At 37.2% G+C, this 21,763-nt stretch overlaps 2 protein-coding genes across 3 annotated transcripts in view; one reads left to right on the forward strand and one right to left on the reverse strand.

Annotated features, from left to right (window-relative positions):
• ANKRD45 (ankyrin repeat domain 45) overlaps window positions 1–21,187 on the forward strand; it is a 48,418-nt gene extending 27,231 nt beyond the window's left edge. For both annotated transcript variants that reach the window (XM_039242368.1, XM_039242369.1), the window contains exons 4-6: window positions 15,417–15,511; window positions 17,619–17,757; window positions 20,754–21,187. In XM_039242368.1, coding sequence (XP_039098299.1) covers window positions 15,417–15,511; window positions 17,619–17,757; window positions 20,754–20,785 — 266 coding nt within the window. In that variant the 3' untranslated portion in view covers window positions 20,786–21,187. The remainder of the gene's footprint in view (window positions 1–15,416; window positions 15,512–17,618; window positions 17,758–20,753) is intronic.
• Window positions 2,062–3,796, reverse strand: TEX50 (testis expressed 50). The gene is made up of 2 exons (XM_039242370.1): window positions 3,344–3,796; window positions 2,062–2,372 (listed from the first exon to the last, which is right to left on the reverse strand). Exons 1-2 carry the CDS (start codon window positions 3,665–3,667, stop codon window positions 2,160–2,162), a joined length of 537 nt encoding a protein of 178 aa, XP_039098301.1. The 5' UTR covers window positions 3,668–3,796; the 3' UTR covers window positions 2,062–2,159.
• Window positions 21,188–21,763: the final 576 nt, after the last annotated feature.

Consider the following 21,763-nt stretch of genomic DNA (forward strand, 5'->3'; position numbering starts at 1 on the left):
GCTAGGAATTTACCCAAGGTATACAGGAGTGCTGATGCATAGGGGCACATGGACCCCAATGTTCATAGCAGCACTCTCAACAATAGCCAAAACATGGAAAGAGCCTAGAGTGTCCATCAACTGACGAATGGATCAAGAAAATGTAGTTTATCTATACAATGGTATACTATATGGCAATGAGAAAGAATGAAACCTGGCCATGTGTAGCAACATGGATGGAACTTGAGGGTGTTATGTTGAGTGAAATAAGTCAGGCAGAGAAAGATAGATACCATATGTTTTCACTCATGTGGAATAGGAGAAACTTAACAGAAGACCATGGGGGTGGGGAAGGGGAAGAAAATAGTTGAGAGGGAGGAGGCAAAACATAAGAGACTCTTAAATATAGAGAACAAGCTAAGGGTTGATAGGGGGTGGGGGAAAGAGCGAAATGGGTGCTAGGCATGGAGGAGGGCACTTGTTGGGATGAGCAGTGAGTGTTATATGGAAACCAACTTGACAATAAACTATAAAAAAAATAAAGTGAGAGTACGTTCTTGAGATGTGAGAGGGGGTGAGCTCAAGGGAGAGCTGCGCACTCCAGTTTTGGGTCACTATCTTTTACTGACAGTTGTTAACTAGGGGATGGAATATTAAGTACTTGGGGAGGAGATTTCTTGGGAGCAGGGTTTCGCACATTTATACCCTTACCTGGTTAGGGTTTCCAGCCTTCTCTGTCTTGGGCCTGTCTGGTTTGATCCAGCTTCTTGTAGCTTTGTTTTGCAGTGCTCTCTAACTGCCCCCCACCCCACAGCCAGCCATAATTCCCCTTTTGCTGGCCTCCAGGCATTTTGTTAAAGCCCAGTTGTGTACTCTAATACCTACCTTAAAAAGAGTCTCCTTTATACTGTTGAAAATTCCACTGTTAGAAATTTCTTTGGGTTTTCGAGGTTTTGAGACTTTTCAAGTGTTCAAGAGTCCTCATTAAAAGAATTTGTATACCTGTTCTCTTAGAGGGAATTGGTTGACAGGTCAGAAGTCTGAAGGGATGGAAGAATCATTTTTGGAGATGTAGGAGTAGGGTTGTGGTATGGGAGAGTGGAAGTAAGGACAGTCTGGAAACTGGAATCATAAGTAAACATTTAATAATCCACAATTATCCAAAGCAGGCACCATCCTGTTCCTTGTAAAGACTATAGAATTACATTTTACTGTCTCAAGAATTGTTTTCTGAAAGTTTTTTTCCTCCCTTATACTGATGGGAGGAATGTTATAGAGCTGGCATGTTTTTCTGGGGTTTTTCAATAGGTTTTAAATAAAATCTTCTGTCCTAGTCTCAGGCAAGTTTTCTAATTTGTATGGAAAATATGGTGACCATACTTATAAAAATTGAGGTAGTTGATCAATAAAAGTCAAGAATACTTTTTAAAAATCGAGTGATCTTATCAACCAAAGCCAGAAATTTAAAAAATGTTGATACTTACTTCATTCGTCACAGTGAAAATGTAGAAATTTATACTTAAAAAAATTAATCTATTTTTTTAATTTTTAAAAATTTATTCTCAAGTTAGTTAACATACAGTATGGTCTTGGCTTCAGGAGTAGAACCCAATGATTCATCACTTATAACACCCAGTACTCATCCCAGCAGGTGACAGACACATAGACCAATGGAACAGAATAGAGAACTCAGAATTGGACCCACAAATGTATGGTCAACTAAATGACATCTTCTTGATCCAGTCGTCAGTTGATGGACATTTCAGCTCTTTCCATGATTTGGCTATTGCTGAAAGGGCTGCTTTGAACATTGGGCTACATGTGCCCCTATTCATCAGCACTCCTGTATCTCTTGAGTAAATTCCTAACAGTTAAAGAAAGATTATATTCTATATATTGGTTAATGATTAGTAATCTAACACACTAAAAAGAAAAAAAAAACTTAACCATGAAGAAGTGATAGTATGTAATTTTTTTCTCAGCACTATAATAAGTATGGGTGTCTTAGCTGAATAGAAGTACTTTTCAAACCTATACTTGTTTGGAAAGTCTTGGTAAAGTAAGTGACAAAAATTACAAAGGCTCTCAAAGAACCATATTTATCCTTGAATGAGTTGTCTCAACAGATTTTCTTGTGTAATCTCCATACTGGACTGAGATATGTTTGCGTATGGATAGATCTAGTATCCTCTGGCTCCTCCTCCCTCATTCTTCTTCTTCTTTAGTTTCCGGTGTTTGACTCTCTTAGCTGGAGGATGACAGGTCACCTGATTCAGGTACTTGGTCATCATTGATGTTGCAGCCGCCAGCCGGCAGAGTATTTGATCAATGTCATACATGCAATGATCTTCTAGATTTTTACCAAATGTTTCTGAGGGGGGTGGTTTCTTCAGCTAAAGGAAGAAAGACAGATAATATTATAGATTATTTTCTTAGTGTAGTTCAAATTATGTTTGTTTTCTGGATAGATACACTTAAACCCCAAATACTATACATTATTTATCTATACAATAGAAAGGTTACTATAGAAAAAAGGAATAAGTGCAGAAGAAATGCTCTTTTCTGTTTGCTCCCACATTAGATTATAGCGATCATTATCACAATCAGCAAGCATTTAATATGAGCTTTTTATGGTTAGAGCATTCTGCTGAAAGAATGCTATTATATGAATATCTGCAAAATATTTTCTTTTATTGAACAGTCTCAATGTATAATCCAATCAAATCATAGCCATTTTATAAATATCTAATAGTTGTGAAGGTCAGTTGGCCTCAAAATTTGAAAATTGCCTCAAAATATGGTACTATTGGCAAAGTGGAAAATCGGTTTAAGAGTGCCATTTCCCAGCAAGTTATCTTAACATTAGAAATAGGTTTATGGTCGATATAAAAAAGGGAAAAAAATACATGTGCACTTTTACAGACTTAGCTTTCTTAGATAGATCTGGAAAGGACTTAACAGATCTCTTATCCAGATGCTTTATCTTATGGATGAGGCAGCTGAGAAAGAGCAAATGACTTACCTATGGGCCCAGTTTCATTTCCTGTCCATTCTACTCATTTCATTTCCTATCCATTCTCATTTCATTTACTATCCATTCTAGCTCACCACTTTCTTGATGTATTTTGTAACTTGAAAGAGAGAGATTGAACTACAGTATTTTAAGGACTTTCTAATTCAGTACACTTTTGTCCAGCCCCTAGTACATGCAAGACATTGTGTTACATGTTGTGGGGTGAGAAGTGGGGGCAGGGTGATGTTACAGAGAGAATAGACATTGTACTTTCCTTCAAAGAAGCTGATAATCTTATGTTTTAAAGGCTTTGACATTTTATAACTATTATTATTTTCATCACTAATTCACCTGTTTTTGGTGTTTTTTCCATTTCATCCACAGGTAATGCACAGATAAAACAGACAGGATTAAAAAGAGAGCTTGTGCTAAAATATAAATGAAGTGAAAGGAAGTCTGCAGTATATTCACATTAGCAAAATTGCAGCATAGCTTGTCCAGAGGGTAAGGTAGACAGTGAGATGGAGAAGGTTTAAGTTTCAGATAATGCATTTCTTCTGGAAAAATCTCCCATCCAACCTTTGTCCAGGTAGTTCCATCACAAATGCAGAAGCTCTCCCTAAGGAAGCAGATAAACAACAGAGAAAAAGACAGGGATAGACCTTGAATGGACATCTTTCTCAATCGGGTGGGGGAAAAAATCTATAGCCAAAAATTGGTCACAGAGTAGAATTGCTCTGAGGAGAGGTTAATATGGTGCTCCACTCAAAGCATTAAGATTCTAGTCTGCACAGTATACACTGATGATCATTATAACATCATCAGTCATAGTGACTCAGGGATAAATTCAGTGATGTCATAAAGAACCCACACTGGAACTAAAAGATGTCACCTAGCCAATTACTGGGTTTCTTTCTTTCTTTCTCTCTCTTTCTTTCTTTCTTTCTTTCTTTCTTTCTTTCTTTCTTTCTTTCTTCTTTTTTATAAGACTCTGTTTTTAAGTAATCTCTACACCCAATGTGGAGCTCAAACTCAGAATCCTGAGATGAAGAATTAGTTGTGTGCTCCACTGACTGAGCCAGCCAGGGGTCCCTACTGGGTTTCTTAGGGATATTTTTTCTTGCTTTTTGCCGGAATGTTTTGAACTTCTTCAACTTTTCTGAAACATGAAGACTTTACTAATATTTTGCTTGCTAACAAATTCTATTTATTGCTATTAGTCATATTAATAGATTTTCATGGAAATAATTTACCTATATCCTCCAAGCCTTCTTTTAGTATGACAGTTTTATATCTACTTTAAAAGTTGCTATAGCCATATCATTTCACACAATTTAGCATCTGCTTCTTTTTTTCCCACTCTGGAATGCCCTTCCCTTCACACAGCTAAGCAAATATTAAGTCCCTCTCCTGTTTAAACCATGTCCCTTTGGTGGCAATGTGGTACTGTCAGATAGTGGGTTGGGGATGGGGAATTTAGCATGGCATATGATAAAGAGATGAGACACAGACCCTGCCTTTGAAGAACTTACAATCTAGGGGTAGACGCCAAAACTAAGATAGTAAAAATGATAAGACACACTGAAATGAGAGCTACTTCAAATTATAATCACGTAATCGTTGAGAGAGCAATGGGTTATACTTGGGGGAATCAGAAGTTTCACAGAAGAATATTTGAGTAAGCTTTGAAGAACGAGTAGAATTTTGATAGATGACAATGAAGAAGGGCATCTTAGATTGAGGAAACATAATAAGGGAATTCTATGTCAACATTCATATAACAAATATTTATTGAGTACCTTATATGCTAAGTGCTGTTTTAGGACCTGAGAATATATACGCAGCTTGGCACAAAACATAATTTGTGTTCATTAAGTTTACCTTCTAATAAGGAGACCCAGAAAATATATCTGTCTATATGTATCTGTGGAGTGCCACTGAGAAAAGTAGAGTGGTAAAGGGGTTTTGAAGTTGCCAGCAAGTGAATGAGTGACTGTATTCCTTTATAGGGGGCCATCAGGAAAGGCCTCTTGATAAGCTAATGTCTGAGCAAAGACCTGAGCCATGTTGACATCTGGGGATGTGACTCTGTAAACAATGGATAGGTTCTCTGGATGAATGTTAGAGGGGATAAAACTGGAAAGGTAGTTTGTGACTAGATCAATGTTGGAGGGCCCTGTATCCTATTCAGCAGTCAGTAGGGAGTCCTTTATAGAATTTTGAGGAGAGGAGTGACCTAAAAATAGCTTACTGTGTTCCAGGCACTGTGCCAAGATACTTCCATGTGCTATGCTAGATTTTGTTTAGTCGTTATGATAATCCCCTGAGGACTGTACCCTAATACTTCCATGAAGCATAGAGGGGTTATGGTATTACTGTGGTCTGATTGTCTATGTCCTCCTCCACCTCCAATTCATATGTTGAATACTAATGCCCAGCGTGATTGTATTAGGAGGTAGGGCCTTTGGGAGGTGCTTAGGACACGAGGGTGGACCCTTCATGAATAAGATTAGTGTCCTTATCAGAGTTCCCACAGAGTTCCCTAGGCCCTTCCCATGTGAAGACATAGTGAGAAGGTGCCAGCTATGAAGGAAGAGGGCTCTCATCAGACTGCAAACCATGTTGGTGGCTTGATTTTGGATTTCTTGGTCTCCAGAACTGTGAGGAATGAATTTCTGTTTTTATAATCTACCCAATCTGTGATATTTTTCTATAACAGGCTGCATTCACTACATAAGTATGGTGGCATTAAGAGGATACTTGCGATAAATTCCTTTCTCTAGCAAGCCACCAAAATACACGTGTGCTTTCAGTAAAATCAACACGCTTATTGTAGAAATGCAGTTTCACAACAAGTCCTTCAATCCCACCTTCCAACTAATGCCTCTCCTAAGCTCCATCCTCTATGGGAATTCTGGAACCACCACTGACTCCAGATTACCAATTAGTGGAGCCAAAATCTAAACCTTAGATTCCAGTTTAGGGAATTAATTTTGCTTGCAATGTGAATGATGAATTTGAATCTCTGAGGTGCTGGAAGCAAGAATGCCAGTTAACTGATCCCTATATATGAATACTGTTCCAGATATAGGTCTGAATTTAACTTCTTTTATTATATTCACTTTATAGATAGATGAATGAGGCTGAGAAGATTGTTAGGTATTACAGATGACACAGTTGAGCATTACAGTGAGTTATTTGTAAGTTTTTAATTTCAATTCCAGTTAATTAACATACAGTGTAATATTAGTTTCAGGTGTACAATTTAGTGATCCAACACTTCTATACATTACCCAGTGCTCATAACAAGTGCACTCCTCATTCCCCATCACCTATTTCACCTGTCCCCCACCCCCACCCCTCTGGTAACCATCAGTTTGTTCTCTATAGTTAAGACTGTTTCTTTTTTTATGTTTATTTTTATTTTTTACTTTTGAAAGAGAGAGAGCGAGAGAGAGAGTGAGAGTGGGAGTGCATGCGGGGGAAGGGCAGAGAGAGAGAGAGAGGGAGACACAGAATCTGAAGCAGGCTCCAGGTGGATGCAAACTCCTGAACTGCAAGATCATGACCTGAGCCGAAGTTGACTGCTTAAATGACTGAGCCACCCAAGTGTTCCAAGATTCTGTTTCTTGGTGTGTTTCTTTTTTTCTCCTTTGCTCCTTTGTTTTGTTTCTTAAATTCCACATATGAGTGAAATCATTTGGTATTTGTCTTTCTCTGACTGACTTATTTTGCTTAGCATAATACTCTCTAGCCCCATCCATGTCTTTGCAAATGGCAAGATTTCATTCTTTTTTATGGCTGAGTAATATTCCATTGTCACACTCACACACACACACCACCACCACCACCACCACCACCACCATCTTTATCCATTTGTCAGTGGATGGACACTTGGGCTGTTACCACATTGTAGATAATGCTGCTATAAATCTTGGGATGCATGTATATCTTTGGATTGGTAGCTTTGAATTCTTTGGGTAAATACCTAACAGTGCAATTGCTGGATCCTGGGTAGTTCTATTTTTGACTTTTTTTTTTTTTTTTGACACTGTTTTCCAGAGGGGCTGCACCAGTTTACATTCCCACCAACAGTGTAGGAGGGTGCCCGTTTCTCCACATTCTCGCCAGCATCTAGAGTTCTCTGATTTGCTCATTTTAGCCACGCTGGCTGGTGTGAAGTGGTATCTCAGTGTGGTTTTGATTTGTATTTCCCTGATGATGAGGGATGCTGAGCATCGTTTCATGTGTCTGTTGGCCATCTGGATGTCCTAAGTTCTGTGTATTTTAGATACTAACACTTTATCAGATATTTGCAAATATTGCCTCCATTCTTTAGTTTGCCTTTTAGTTTTGTTGATTGTTTCCTTTCCTGTGCATAAGACTTTTGTTTTGATGAAATCCCAATAGTTTATTTATTTATTTATTTAGTCCAATATTTTATTTTTGCTTTTGTTTCCCTTGCCCACAGAGACATATCTAGAAAGAAATTAGTGTGGCTGGTGTCAAAGAGGTTACTACCTCTGTTCTTTAGGATTTTAATGGCTTTAAGTTTCTCATTTAAGTCTTCCATCCATTTTGAATTTATTTTTGTGTAGGATGTAAGAAAGTGGTTCAGTTTTATTCTTTCACATGTTGCTGTCCAGTTTCCCCACACTATTTGTTGAAGAGACTGTCTTTTTCCCACTGGATATTCTTTCCTGCTTTTTCGAAGGTTAATTGACCACATAGTCGTAGGTTGATTTCTGGGTTTTCTATTCTGTGTCTATTTTTGTGCCAGTATCATAGTGTTTTGAATCACTAAAGTTTTTTGATATAACTTGAAGTCCAGAATTGTGATGCTCCAGCTTTGCTTTTCTTTGCTGGCTTGTGGTAGTATAGACATTTTAACAATATTTGTTCTTTGAATCCTTGAGCATGGAATGTCTTTTCACCTCTTTGGTTAGGTTTATTCATAGGAATATTATGGGTTTTGCTGCAGTTGTAAATAGGATTGATTTCTTAATTTGTCTTTCTGCTGCTTCATTATTGGTGTATAGAAATGCAACAAATTTCTGTGCGCTGATTTTGTATCCTGTGAATTTACTGAATTTGTGAATCAGTTCTAGCAATTTTTTGTTTTCTTTATACAGTACCATGTCATCTGCAAATAGTGAAAGTTTGACTTCTTCCTTGCCAATTTGAATGCTTTTTATTTCTTTGTATTTGACTGTTTGGATAGGACTTCCAGTACTATGTTAAATAACAGTGGCCAAAGTGGACATCCCTGTCTTGTTCCTGACTATAGAGGAAAAGCTCTCAGTTTTCCCCATTGAAGATGATATTAGCTGTGAATTTTTCATTTATGGCTTTTATTATGTTGAGTTATGTTCCCTTTAACTCTACTTTTGAGCGTTTTTTATCATGAATGGATGTTTTACTTTGTCAAACGCTTTTTCTGCATCTATTGAAACAGCAGTCATATGGTTCTTTTCTCTTAATAATGTGTATCACATTGATTGATTTACAAATATTGAACCACTCTTGCAGCTAAGAAATAAATCCCACTTGATCCTGGTGAATGATTCTTTTAATGTATTTTGGATTCCATTTGCTAGTTCTATTGAGAATTTTTGTGTCCATGTTCATCAGGGGTATTGACCTGTTGTTCTCTTTTGTAGTGGAGACTTTATCTGGTTTTGGTATCAGGGTAATGCTGGCCTCATAGAATGAATTTGGAAGTTTTCCTTCCATTTCTATTTCTTTGGAATACTTTGAGAAGAATAGGCATTAACTCTTCTTGAAATGTTTGGTTGAATTCTCCTGTGAAGCCATCTGGCCCTGGACTTTTGTTTGTTGGGAGACTTTTTATTTTGGATTCAATTTCTTGAATTGAATCCAATTCAATTGGTTATCAGTCTGTTCCACTTTTCTACTTCTTGTTGCAGTTTTGATAATCTGTATGTTTCTAGAAATATACCAGTTCCTTTCAGGTTGTCCCATTTGTTGGCATATAGATTTTCATAATATATATGAAATATAATTGTTTATATTTTTGTGGTGTTAGTTGTTGTTTCTCCTCTCTTGTTTGTGATTTTATTTATTTGGGTCCTTTCTCTTTTCAGTTTGATAAGTCTGGCTAGAGGTTTATCAGTTGTATTAATTTTGTCAAAGTCCCAGCCTCTAGTTTCATCGATCTTTTCTACTGTTTTGTTTTGTTTTTGTTTTTGTTTTTTTAGTTTCTTTATCATTTATTTCAACTCTAATCTTTATTATTTTCTTCCTTCTGCTGGCTTTAGGTTTCATTTGTTGTTCTTTTTCTAGCTCCTTTAGGTGTAAACTTGGGTTGTTTATTTGAGATTTTCCTTGCTTTTTAAGATAGGCCTGTATTGCTATATAATTCCCTCTAAGGACCACTTTTGCTCCATCCCAAAGGTTTTGGACTATTGTGTTTTCACTTTCATTTGTTTCCATGTATTTTTTATTTCATCTTTGATCTCCTGGTTGATGTATTCATTGTTTAGTAGCATATTTGTTTAACCTCCACATATTTGTAGACTTTCCAATTTTTTCTTGTGGTTGACTTCAAGTTTCATAGTATTGTGGCAAGAAAATATACATGGTATGATCTCAGTCTTTTTGTGCTTGTTGAAGCTTGGTTTGTGACGTAGTATATGGTCTATTCTGGAGACTGTCCCGTGTGTACTTAAAAAGAATGTGTATTTTGTGTTTTAGGATGAAATGTTCTAAATATACCTCCTAAGGTCATGTGGTACAGTGTATCTTCCAAAACTGTTGTTTCCTTGTTGATTTTCAGTTTAGATGCTCTGTCTATTAATGTCAGTGGGGTGTTAAAGTCTCCTACTATTGTATTATTATCAATTAGTACCTATATGTTATTAATTGTTTTATGTATTGGGTGCTCTCATGTTGGGTGCATGGATATTTATAATTGTTAGATCTTCTTGTTGGAATATTCTCTTTATTATGATATAGTACCCTTCTTCATTTCTTGTTACAGTCTTCATTTTAAAGTCAGTTTAACCAATAAAAGTTTTGCTACTCCAGCTTTCTTTTGACATTCATTTGTATAATAAATGTTTCTTTATCGCTTCACTTTCTATTTCCAGGTATCTTTAGGTCTAAAATGAGTCTTTTTGGCTAAAATGAACAAATCAGGAGACTCTGGATGCTGGCAAGGATGTGGAGAAATCGGCACCCTCCTACACTGTTGGTGGGAATGTAAGCTGGTGCATCCCCTCTGGAAAACAGTATGGAGGTTTCTCAAAAAATTAACAGTAGAGCTATCCTATGACCCAGCAATATCACTGCTAGGAATTTACCCAAGGGATACAGGAGTGCTGATGCATAGGGACACATGTACCCCAATGTTCATAGCCGCACTTTCAACAATAGCCAAAACATGGAAAGAACCTAAGTGTCTATCAACTGACGAATGGATCAAGAAGATGTGGTATATTTATACAATGGAATACTACATGGCAATGAGAAAGAATGAAATCTGGCCATGTGTAGCAACATGGATGGAACTAGAGGGTGTTATGCTGAGAGAAATAAGTCAGGCAGAGAAGGACAGATACCATATGTTTGCACATATAGGTGGATTAGGAGGAAGCTAATGGAGGACCATGAGGGAGAAGAAGAGGAGGCAAACCATGAGAGACTCTTGAATGCTAAGAACAAACTGAGGGCTGATGGGGGTGGGGGTAAGGGGAAAGGGGGTGATGGGAATGAGGGAGGGCACTTATTGGGATGAGCACTGGGTGTTATATGGAAACCAACTTGACAATAAACTAAAAAAAATAAAATAAAATGAGTCTCTTGCAGGCAGTATATAGATGGATCTTTTTTTTTTTTTTTTATTCATTTTGACACTGTGTTTTGATTGGAGCATTTAGTCCATTTACATTCAGACTCATTATTGATAGATACATATTTAGTGCCAGTTTTCTTTTAACTTGTTTTGTCATTGTTTCTGGATGTTTTCTCTGTTCCTTTCTTTGTCACCTTTGGACTTGTTTTCTCAGAGTCCCCTTTAAGCAGCAGGGCTGGTTTAGTGGTCACGAACTCTTAGTTTTTGTTTGTGTGGGAAACTTGTATCTCTTTTTCTATTCTGAATGATAGCCTTCTGGAGAGAGTATTCTTGGTTGCAGATTTTTTCCCCATTCAGCACTTGAATACATTATGTGATTCCCTTCTGGCCTGCCATGTTACTTTTGATAAATCTGCAGCTAGCCTTATGGATCTTCAGTTGTAAGGTAAAGACTTCTTTTGTCTTGCTACATTTAAGATTTTTATTTATCATTGTATTTTGCAAATTTAATTACAATATGTCTTGATGTTGGCCTGCTTTTGTTGATTTTGATGGGAATTATCTGTGCCTCCTGGAGGTTTGTTTCCTTCCCCAGATTAGGGAAGTTTTCAGGTATTCTTTCTTCAAATAAATTTTCTGTCCTCTTTTCTCTCTTCTTCTTCTGAGACTCCTATAATATGAATGTTATTACTTTTGATAGAGTCACTGAGTTCCCTAATTTTTCTCATGTTCCTTAATTCTCCTTTCTCTCTTTTGTTCAGCTTCCTTATTTTTCATTATTTTATCATCTATATCACTTACATTTCTCTGCTTCTTCCAGCTGTGTTCATTGTATCAAGCCTGTTTTCAATCTCAATTATTGCATTTTTCATTTCTGATTCATTTAAAAAAATTTTTAGAGTTTATTTATTTATTGTTTTGAGAGACCAAGAGAGCAAGAGGGGCCAGCAGCAAAGAGGGGGGAGGGGTTGGTGGGGAAGAATTTCAAGCAGACTCTGCACTGTTAGTGTGGAGCCCAATGCAGGACTTGAATTCATGAGATCATGACCTGAGCTGAAACCAAGAATCTGATGCTTAACTGACTGAGCCAGCCAAGCACCCCTCTGACTGATTCTTTTTAATTCTTATCTCTGTGGTAATGGTCTCCCTGAGGTCTTCCATTCTTTTCTTCAGCCCTATGAATATCCTTATGACTGTTGCTTTAAGTTCTCGGTCAGGCATGTTACTTATATCGTTTTGATTAGATCGCTGGCTGTGATCTTATCTTGTTCTTTCATTTGGGATGAATTCCTTTGTCTTGGCATTTTGTCTAAGTCTCTGCCTCCTCCTCTTCCTGCTCCTCCTCCTCCTCCTTCTTCTTCAATATGGCCTCCTCTCACCCTTTAGTTGTGGAATTTGTTCTGTTAGTCTTCAGGTTCATTTCTGGAGTATTTGGGATGATTTGACAGTTGTCTAGTTGGGTTTATGGGATGAGGTGAGCCTAGGGTCGTCCTACTCTGCTGCCATTTTCTTGTGTACAGTGATTTTTAAAAGTCTCTCAAAAACTCATATGTGGAGTTTCATGAGATTGTATACTGATCATGGTAGACTGGATAATGGCCCCAAAAGATATCCTGGTCCTAATCACTGGAAGCTATGAATATTATAGGGCAAAATGGACTTTGCAGATATGATTAAGGGTTTTGAGATTGAGACATTATCTGGGATTCTCCTGATGGACCCTAAAAATAATCACAAGTGTCCTTATAAGAGGGAAGTAGATGTTTGACATGAAGAGGAAAAGGTGAAGTGATGCTAGAAGCAGAGATTGGTGGATGCACTTTGAAGGTGTTGGGAGGAGCCACAATCTGAGGGAAATAGAATTGCTAGAAGGTGAAAAAGGCAAGGAATAGTTTTTCCCTCAGGCCTCCAGAAGGAATCAACCCTGCCCATGCCTGACTTTAGTCCAGTGATACCAATTTCAGACTTCTGGCATCTGGAACTGTAATAGAACAAATTAGTGTTTTAATCCATCAAGTCTGTGATAATTTGTTAGAACAGCCATAGGGAACCAATACAGATTTTGGTGCCTGGAAGTGAGGCACAGCTGTAACAAGTACTCAAAAATGTAGAAGTGGCTTTGGACTTGGGTAATAAGTAGATGGAGGAGTTTTGAGGTGTAGAATAGGAAAAACCTAGGTTGTCTTCAGCAGATTATTGGTAGAAACACATTAGAGTTGCTGATGGAGAGGGCTCAGAAGGAAATGAGCATGTTATTGGATACTGGAGGAAGGGCACCATGGCTGAAAGCTTGACAGAATTGTGTCCTGTCCATATATGGAAAGCAAAACCTGTAAGTGGGGAACATGGATATGTAGCTGAAGAGATTTCCAAGCAAAGTGTTGAAGGCATGGCCTGGTTTCTTCTTGTTGCTTGCAGTAAAATGTGAGAGGGGAATGATAAATTGAGGAAAAACAACTGTTATGTTGAAAAGGAAAGAGGACTTGATTATTTGGGAAATTCTCAGCCTATCCAGGTAGCAAAAGTGCTAAAATTAGAAGATCCATTGTCAGGAAAGCATGCTTTGTAGAAAAAGCAAGGATGTGGCTGGACAGTGTTTTGTGGGTGCTGAGAAGATTGAGTGTATTACTCATGGCTCCCCTCAGCCATTTTGGCAGAAGTCAGAAATGAAATGAAATTATCCAATGAAGACCTGTGGAGGAGCCTCTTGTTTAATGGAATGAGTCTCTGTGACCTGCAAGGAGACTCACAACGTTTTTGAGAATATTATGTTGTCAGTTTGAACAAAGGGACATAGAGAAAACAAAAAGGAAAAAGGCTACTGGATTCCCCAAACCCTACAGACAGGAAATGGACTGATGAGATTATTCATCTGTAAACACATGCTACCTGTCCTCAAAAAGGATGACTTGGGCTGGAGCCACAGGCCAAGAGGATGGAGCCTTGTGGCACAGAGAATTCATCCTAGGTCTTGACACCAAATAGGAAATGCCTTGTGGGATCCTAAAATCACCTGGGACTGGTGACTCCTGTTTTCCTTCCACTTTCTCCTTTTATGAAAGGCAGTGTCTACAACTGTTACCATTATATTTTGGAAGTAGAGAACTTATTTTCTAGTTTCACAAGTCTGTAGATGGAGAGGAATCTACATCATCCAAGATGATGGATAACACCAAAGTTTCACCCATAGCTTGTTTAAATGATTTAGATGATGAAATTTGAGACTTTTGAACTGATGATATTTTGAATGAGCATTTGGACATGGGTTGATGTTGTCATGGGTTGAGACTTTTGGATGTTGGGATGGAGTAATTGTATTTTGCAAGTGGGATAGATGTGAACTTTAGGGCAGGCTGTGATGAGTTAAAAGTGGCTACCTAAGATATCTAGGTCATTATCCCTGGATCCTATGAATGTTACTTCATATGGCAAAAGGGATTTTGTAGATCCTTCAGTTAAGGATCTTGAGACAGGGAGATTATTATGGATTATCCAGGTGAGACCTATTGTAGTTTGAAGATAGAAGAAGGAGCCCCCTACCAGTCAAGGATACAGGCCACCACTAGCAGTTGAAACAGGCAGGAAAATGGGTTTTCCCCTTAAGGCCCTCTGAAGGATTCAGCCTTGCCAACAGCTTGACTTTAGTCCATTGATACCAATTTCAGTCTTCTGGCCTCTAGAACTGGGGCGCCACCCAGGCGCCCCAAATTTTTGTTGTCTTAAGCCACCAAAATTTGTGGCAATTTGTTATAGCAGCCACAGGGAACAAATACATCAACCTTCAAATTAATTTAGAGCTTACTTACAATTTGCAATATTCAGTTTCATCTAGGAATATGGTAAGCCTTTTCATTTATTTGAATTTTTTATTTCTCTCAAATGTAATTTTATTCGAACAAGTCTTGCAGATTTTGTGATGACATTACTGTGGGTGCTATAGTGAATGGAATTATTTTAAATATTTTTCTTTTAAAAGAAGATATTTCTTAAAAAATTTCTTTTAAAAGAAAGCTTTCTTAAAAAAATATTTTGGAATTTATTTTGAAGGATCATAAAGGGTAAAGCAAGTAACAGTTTTTCTATTGGAAATGAGTTTTTGTTCCTTTCTCCAGAGTAGATTATTTTTATTTATTTATTTATTTTTTTATTGAGGGAGAGAGTGAGGGAAAGGGGGAGAGAGGGAAAGAGAGAGAATCTTAAGCAGGCTCCATGCTTAGTGTGGAGCATGACAGCGGGCTTGATCCCATGGCCCTGGGATCATGACCTGAGCCAAAATCAAGAGTTGGATACTCAACCAACTGAGCCACCCATGTGCCCCTCCAGAGTAGATGTTTTAAGGAGATATTTTAATGGCACACGATCTCATTGGGATTAAGTGTCACATGTTTATTTGTCTTCAAAATTTTAGCTATGATTTTAGGAACACAGTGTGTCCCAAAGCCCTGTGCTAGTTGAGTATTATCTATCTTGAAATTCAACGAAAGTAACCTCAACAAATCTCCTACATGCAGTCTTTATAAACTCTGGATGTATAATAGTATAGTGTAAATAGTTGAGGATATTTTTAGTCTTTGTCTTATTATTGTGCTATTTATTGTCCTATTTCTTCAGATGCAAGGCTGGCTCTGAAAAAGTATATTGCAAAGATCTCTGCAGCTGTTACAGACACAGAAAAGGGACAAGGGAAGCTCTTGAAGGAAGACAAGGTACTGCGTTGTGACTACTGTTTGTTCAGATGTCTTTTGAGATTTTTGCCTTATATCTTTAGTTTCTTATACTAATGCTATAGAGGTAGGTGGTGGTCCTTACTGCTGTCTTTCTCCCTCCCTCCCTTCCTCCTTCCCTCTTACCTACCCTGATTCCTTCCTTCCCCCCTCCCTTAGTAAACTACTGATAAGAGATAGAATGATAAAAATTAAATGAAATAATATTTAAGAGTGACATAGAGATGCATGTACTGAGTATTATACCCAAAAACATAGATACATTTTTGAAACGTATTGTTGAAGTTGATAAAAAATCACCAAAGACTGTAGAGATTTTCATAAAGCTCAAAACCAAGCAAAATGAAACTATATTGTCTAGAGATACCTACCTGTGGAGTAAAACTATTAAAAAAGAAAAGAAAAATTATAAACACAGATTGTGATTATCCATTGGAGGAGGGCAAGAGGATGAATTAGGAGAGAAGCACAGAAAATAGTGTTAATAGTACCGGCAATGTTCTGGCTATTCTGTTCAATAATGAGGTCCACTGATATTTATTTCATTAAGTTTTGCTTTAAAACCTATATATACATCATATTTCAGTATCTATGTATATCTACATTACATATTCATTAAATGCATCATATTTTACATGATGGTAAAAAAAGACAAAAATATAAAGACAGCTAATTATAAAGCCAGCTTGCCACATTTACCATATACTAAGCATTACATGTGAACTAATTTATTGCTTTGGATGTAAGATATGCTCCAGGTACTCGAAATGTGGTTTGATTTTAAATTATCTCTTGTATTTCTGTGCAGGATGTTCTGTGAATTCCCTGTGACTTCTAATTCTGATGAAAAAGAATTAGCTATTGCTAAAAGTGTTAAGACATCCCCAAGCCTGAGAACATGATAAGTTACACATTTCACTTATGGTTTGTAAAACACTTTACAATATCTCTTATGAAACCAACAAAATATAGACAAAATTCTGTTAGGATAGCTATTGCAGCTATTAAATCTAGGAAAGAAAAATTTCTGGGCACAGACAGTACTCTGTTCAACTAGTTACTATAAAAACTTTTTTAAATTTCAATTTTTAAATGTTTGGTTATTTGAACTAGAAAATATTATGTACATATAGTAATAACTAGAATAAAATTGAAATGCCTAAAGAAAACTTAATAGCTTTCTTTCTTCCATTTCCAGTCTTACTGCCCTGGGGTTCCAGTAACAATCTCCTGTTAATTTCACCATACAAATTTCACCATTTCAGTTATATAAACATACGTATTCACACATATAGTTTTATAAGATTTTGTTTTTTTATATGATTGGAGTTACACTATACATATTAAATTTTTTTAAACTACATATTTATCCTTAATTTGCTTATGGACATCCTTCCAAATGCATTTGATTCCACATATGTCTGCGTACACTACTATTTATTTAATAATAGGAACAGGACATGCAAGAAATGCATTCTTTTCTCTTATTATGAATCATAGAACAATAAACTCAAATCAGACACTCTCAGTTTGCTGTGTGTGTGCTGAGATAGCTTTGATGCAAATTGAGACATTTTCAGCAAGGTGGAGCTCTTCTTGCATTTCTGGTACTTCCTCTCCTCTGAACCCTCCGAGGGAGAATAATATGCCTGTTGAGTTGCATCCAGTTCATAACATCCATCTATTCTTCTCCAAACTTTGCAAACACATCTTTTTATCACAGGACTCAATGAAAATAATTAGGGAGAGGGTGTACACTGACCCACAGCTTCAGGACTGTAAACTACGAGTTTTATTTTAAGCAACATTCCACTAATGTTAGAGCTGCACTGTCCAATATAGCAGCCACTAGCCAAATGTAGCTATTTTAAGTTAGTATTAATTAAAATTAAATAGAGTTCCTCAGTCACACCTGTCCCTTTTCTAGGACTCAATGGATGTAAATGTCAAATGGTGACTATTGGATGATGCAGATAGAGCATGTCTACCATCACAGAAAGTTCTATTGCACAGTGCTAGTTCAGAGATCCTATAGAGTTTTATTTTTCAATAAACAAGTGGAAAGTAAATTCTCTGTTTCTATCTGTAGAATACCATCCTCAGTGAATGCCGTATTAAAAATGAGTGGTTGGAAACCCATTTGGAAGCCACCATTAGCGAGCTTTTAGAGCAGAAACAACAATTGGAAGATATTGTGACTCCTATCTTCACAAAAATGGCAACACCACGTAAGTTTGGGATAAAAATGGTTTGAATGTCAGAAAAGATGAATATTAGTTCAGTGTTATTTCTGGGATTAACAATCTTCTGATTTTAACAATCTTCATTAACCTTTTACAAGCTCATGATACAAGTGTGATACAACTCCCTAGATTTACTATTAGTTTCAATATTGATAATAACAATAATTTCTGTAGAGAATGTCTAATATTAATCTTAATATTGTTACCATTATTTATTAATTTTATATAATTTATTGTACCTTTGATTTTAAATTAGAAAAGCATATCCTTCTAGGAGGTAGAATGGCAAAATTTGGAAAGCACTTTCAGTATTATAACTGTGCTTTGAAAAGCTTACTGTGGGTACAGTCTCCTGTCAATGGGGAAGCTGCACTTGATGGCAGGCATACCTAAGAATTTTTTAAATATCAGTTTTATTGAGATTTAATTCTTACAGTATAAAATTCACCATTTAAAAATATACAATCCAGGGATTTTCAATATATTCAGTTATATAATCATCACCGCCATCTAATTTTAGAACATAAACAACCCAAAAAGAAATACCATACCCATTGGCAATCACCCCCAACCCTCCCTCCCACAAGACTCCTACAACCATTTATCTTTTGTATTTCTAAAGATTTGCCTGTTGTGGACATTTCATGGATAGAATCATACAATCTGTGCCATTTTGTGTCTGGCTGCTTTCATTTCTCATGTTTTCAAGGTCCATACATGTTGTAACATACTTCCGTATTCCTCTTTGTTCTGAATAATATTCTTGTATGGATTCAAACATACCCATTCAGTAGTTGAGTTTCCATGCTTTTGACTCTTGTAAGTAGTGCTTCTGTGAACTTTTGTGTACAAATTTGTGTGACTGCATGTTTTCATTTCTCTTGGGAGAATTGCTGGGCCATATGGTAACTCTGTGCCTCATCATTTAAGGAACTGCAGAACATTTCCAATAAACAGTGTACATGAAGATTCCAATTTCCACATCATTATCAACATTTATTATTGTCTTTTAAAAAGAACTTTAGCCATCCTAGTGGGTGTGAAGTAATATCTTACTGTAGATCTGATTTACATTTCCTTAATTATTCATCATGTTAAACATCTTTTCATGTGCTTACTGGCTATTTGTATATTTTCTTTGGGGATGTGTCTATTTTAATCCTTTGCCTGTTTAAAAAATTATTTTAGTTTTTATTTTTTGAGAGAGAGAAAGACAGAGCACAAGCAGGAGAAGGAGCAGAGAGAGGGGGAGACAAAGAATCTGAAGCAGGCTCCAGGCTCTGAGCTGTCAGTACAGAGCCCAACATGGGGCTTGAACTCACAAGTCATGAGGTCATGACCTGAGCTGAAGTCGGATGCTTAACTGACTGAGCCACCCAGTCACCACTCCTTTGCCCATTTTTAAATTGGGTTGTCTTTCTTGTTGACTTGTAGGAGTTCATTATGTATTTTGAATTCAGTTCCCTTATCTGATATATGATTTGCCAATATTTTCTCCCATTCTGTATGTTATCTTTTTATTTTCATAATTGTGTCCTTTGAGGCAAAAGCCTCAAGCCTTTAAGTTTGAAGTCTAGTTTACCTTATTTTCCCTTTTGCTGCCTGTGCGTTCAGTGTCATATGTAACAAACATTGCCTAACCCAAGATCACCAAGACTCACTCTTACAGGTTTTTTTGTAAGACTTTTGTAATTTTATCTTTTTTCATTTAGTTCTATGGTCCATTTTGAGTTATTTTTTTGTGTATGATGTGAACTCATTCTTTTGAATGTGGATATTGAGTATGTAAGATTTTTTTTTTTTAATCAAAAGGGACTATGGTTTTTTAAATGTTAAGACAATCTAATCTAGGTAGTATGGCAGAATATCCTTTGCCATCTTTACCAGACATCTATTGAGCACAGGCATAGATAGCACATTCCTAGGTCCCCTGAAGGGAGACAGATGCTTTACACTGTCCTTGTCCTTAAGGAGCCCACCACCCAGTTGGTGAGTAAACATATAAACCAGAAAAGATAAACTCAGTGCTTTGTATGTTCCGAGAAGCCTAACTATTAGGAGGAAGTATCATGAAGAAAGAGGAATCGCTTGAAAGGACGGGTAGCCAGGATGGAATATGAGGGGAGTTCTGGAATGAAGGCACAATAAGATGACGAAAGGCTCAAAGGTGGGAATGGGGAAGTGGCCAGGATCTATCTGGCTAATTGTAGTTGAGTCTGTGAGGAACAGTGAAAAATAAGGTTGGAAAGTTAACTTATGCTCATTTCATTAAAAGTACTGAATTTATAAGCTTAGAAATTTGGTCTTTATCCAGGGCAGAGGGCTGTCATTAAATGCTTTGGGGGAAGCAGAGAAGGATTAAGTAGGAGAGAATAATATGGCTTTCCTTATAAAATGGGTGAAGGAGAGACTGGAGAGAGTGAAACCACTATAGTCCAGCAGTGAGATGACTAAGGCCTGAGTCATTGTGGTACAATCTGGTTCTCACCCTTTCCCCCTGTTCTACCACTGCCATTAGCCTGGGCATCACCTCTCCCTCCTTCCTTCTCATCGCTTAGGAAGAATCAGCTCTCCCCACCCCCACCCCCGATCTTCTATATCCCCTCCAAGCACCTCAGTATCTTATACCTTCACATGATGGAAGTGTTAAGTCTTGATGGGACCTCTCAAATGACCTCCTCATGTTACAAGGAGGAAAGTGAAGACTGTTGAGGTTAAGCGGTTTATTCAGTTATTCTATTCGATGGCAGAATTAGGAACAGTAATACCGATTATATGAGAAATGTGACCTTATACCTTTAAATTAAAAAAAAAAGAGGAGAATACTTGAATTGATATACCAACACCAAGGCTTAATTAATGACTGGTTTGGACTGGGACATATTTATTTCATGGCAATTATTTTAACAATGGGCTTCATTTTTGTTTTATATTACAATTTATATTAATTAAATGTAATTTTAAAATCTGCTTCCTTTCAGGTCAAGTGAAAAGTGCCAAATCTGTAGTCTAAGCCATGGTCAGAAAAGAAGTCAAGATCTTACCTTCTACTGAATATATATTTTATAAAATGCCACACTTCCTTCTAGTATTTATAAAAGCAAACTTATTCATACCAGTTGAAGTTAAGAAAATAGATATAGGGCTTTATAAAAATGTTTAAGTATGAATCACCCTTTTTTTGTTTTGTCCTATTCAGCATGCATAAGTGCAGATGCTCCGGTCTTGCCTCTGCTCCAAGTGCAGCTCTGTGTGAATTCCACATGCTACTTCCAGACAGCATGTGGGTGCGAATCACTCACAAAAGCTCTCTGGAAGCTCTAAGGGCTATACAGAGTATCTAAAAATTTTCTGTGTAATTGAGGCAGGAAATTTACATTCAACTGAGGAACTCTATTAAAAAGATATTAAAAAGATATTTCCAGAAAAAAAATTTGTTCTCCCTCTTTCGAAAGAAAAGCTATAGGAAGACATCATTGAGCGAGGAAAGATTAAGAATGGTTTGGCTCAGGGTCGTCGTCTTCTTCTTTTTATTATAGGGTTTATTTATTTATTTTGAGAGAGAGAGCACACAAGCAGGGGAGGAGAGTGACAGAGAGAGAGGGAGAGAGAGAACCCCAATCCCAAGCAGGCTCCGTGGCCTACACAAGGCTCAATTCCACCAACTGTGAGACCATGACCTGAGCTGAAATCAAGGGTCGGACACTTAACTGACTGAGCCACCAAGGTGCCCCTCAGAGTCCTCTTCTTATACAACTATTACTTTTTTTATTTTCAGGGTTTTTTTAAAATGTTTATTTATTTTTGACAGAGAGAAAGAGATAGGCAGAGTGCAAGTGGGAGAGGGGCAGAGAGAGGGAGACACAGAATCTGAAGTAGGCTCCAGGCTCTGAGTGTCAGCACAGAGCCCAACATGGGACTCGAACTCACAAACTGGGAGAGTATAAAGTCAGATGCTTAACCAACTGAGCCACCCAGGCACCCCTACAAC

This window comes from Hyaena hyaena, unplaced genomic scaffold (assembly GCF_003009895.1).
Source record: "Hyaena hyaena isolate Hyena2069 unplaced genomic scaffold, ASM300989v1 scaffold_209, whole genome shotgun sequence".
NCBI lineage: Eukaryota > Metazoa > Chordata > Mammalia > Carnivora > Hyaenidae > Hyaena > Hyaena hyaena.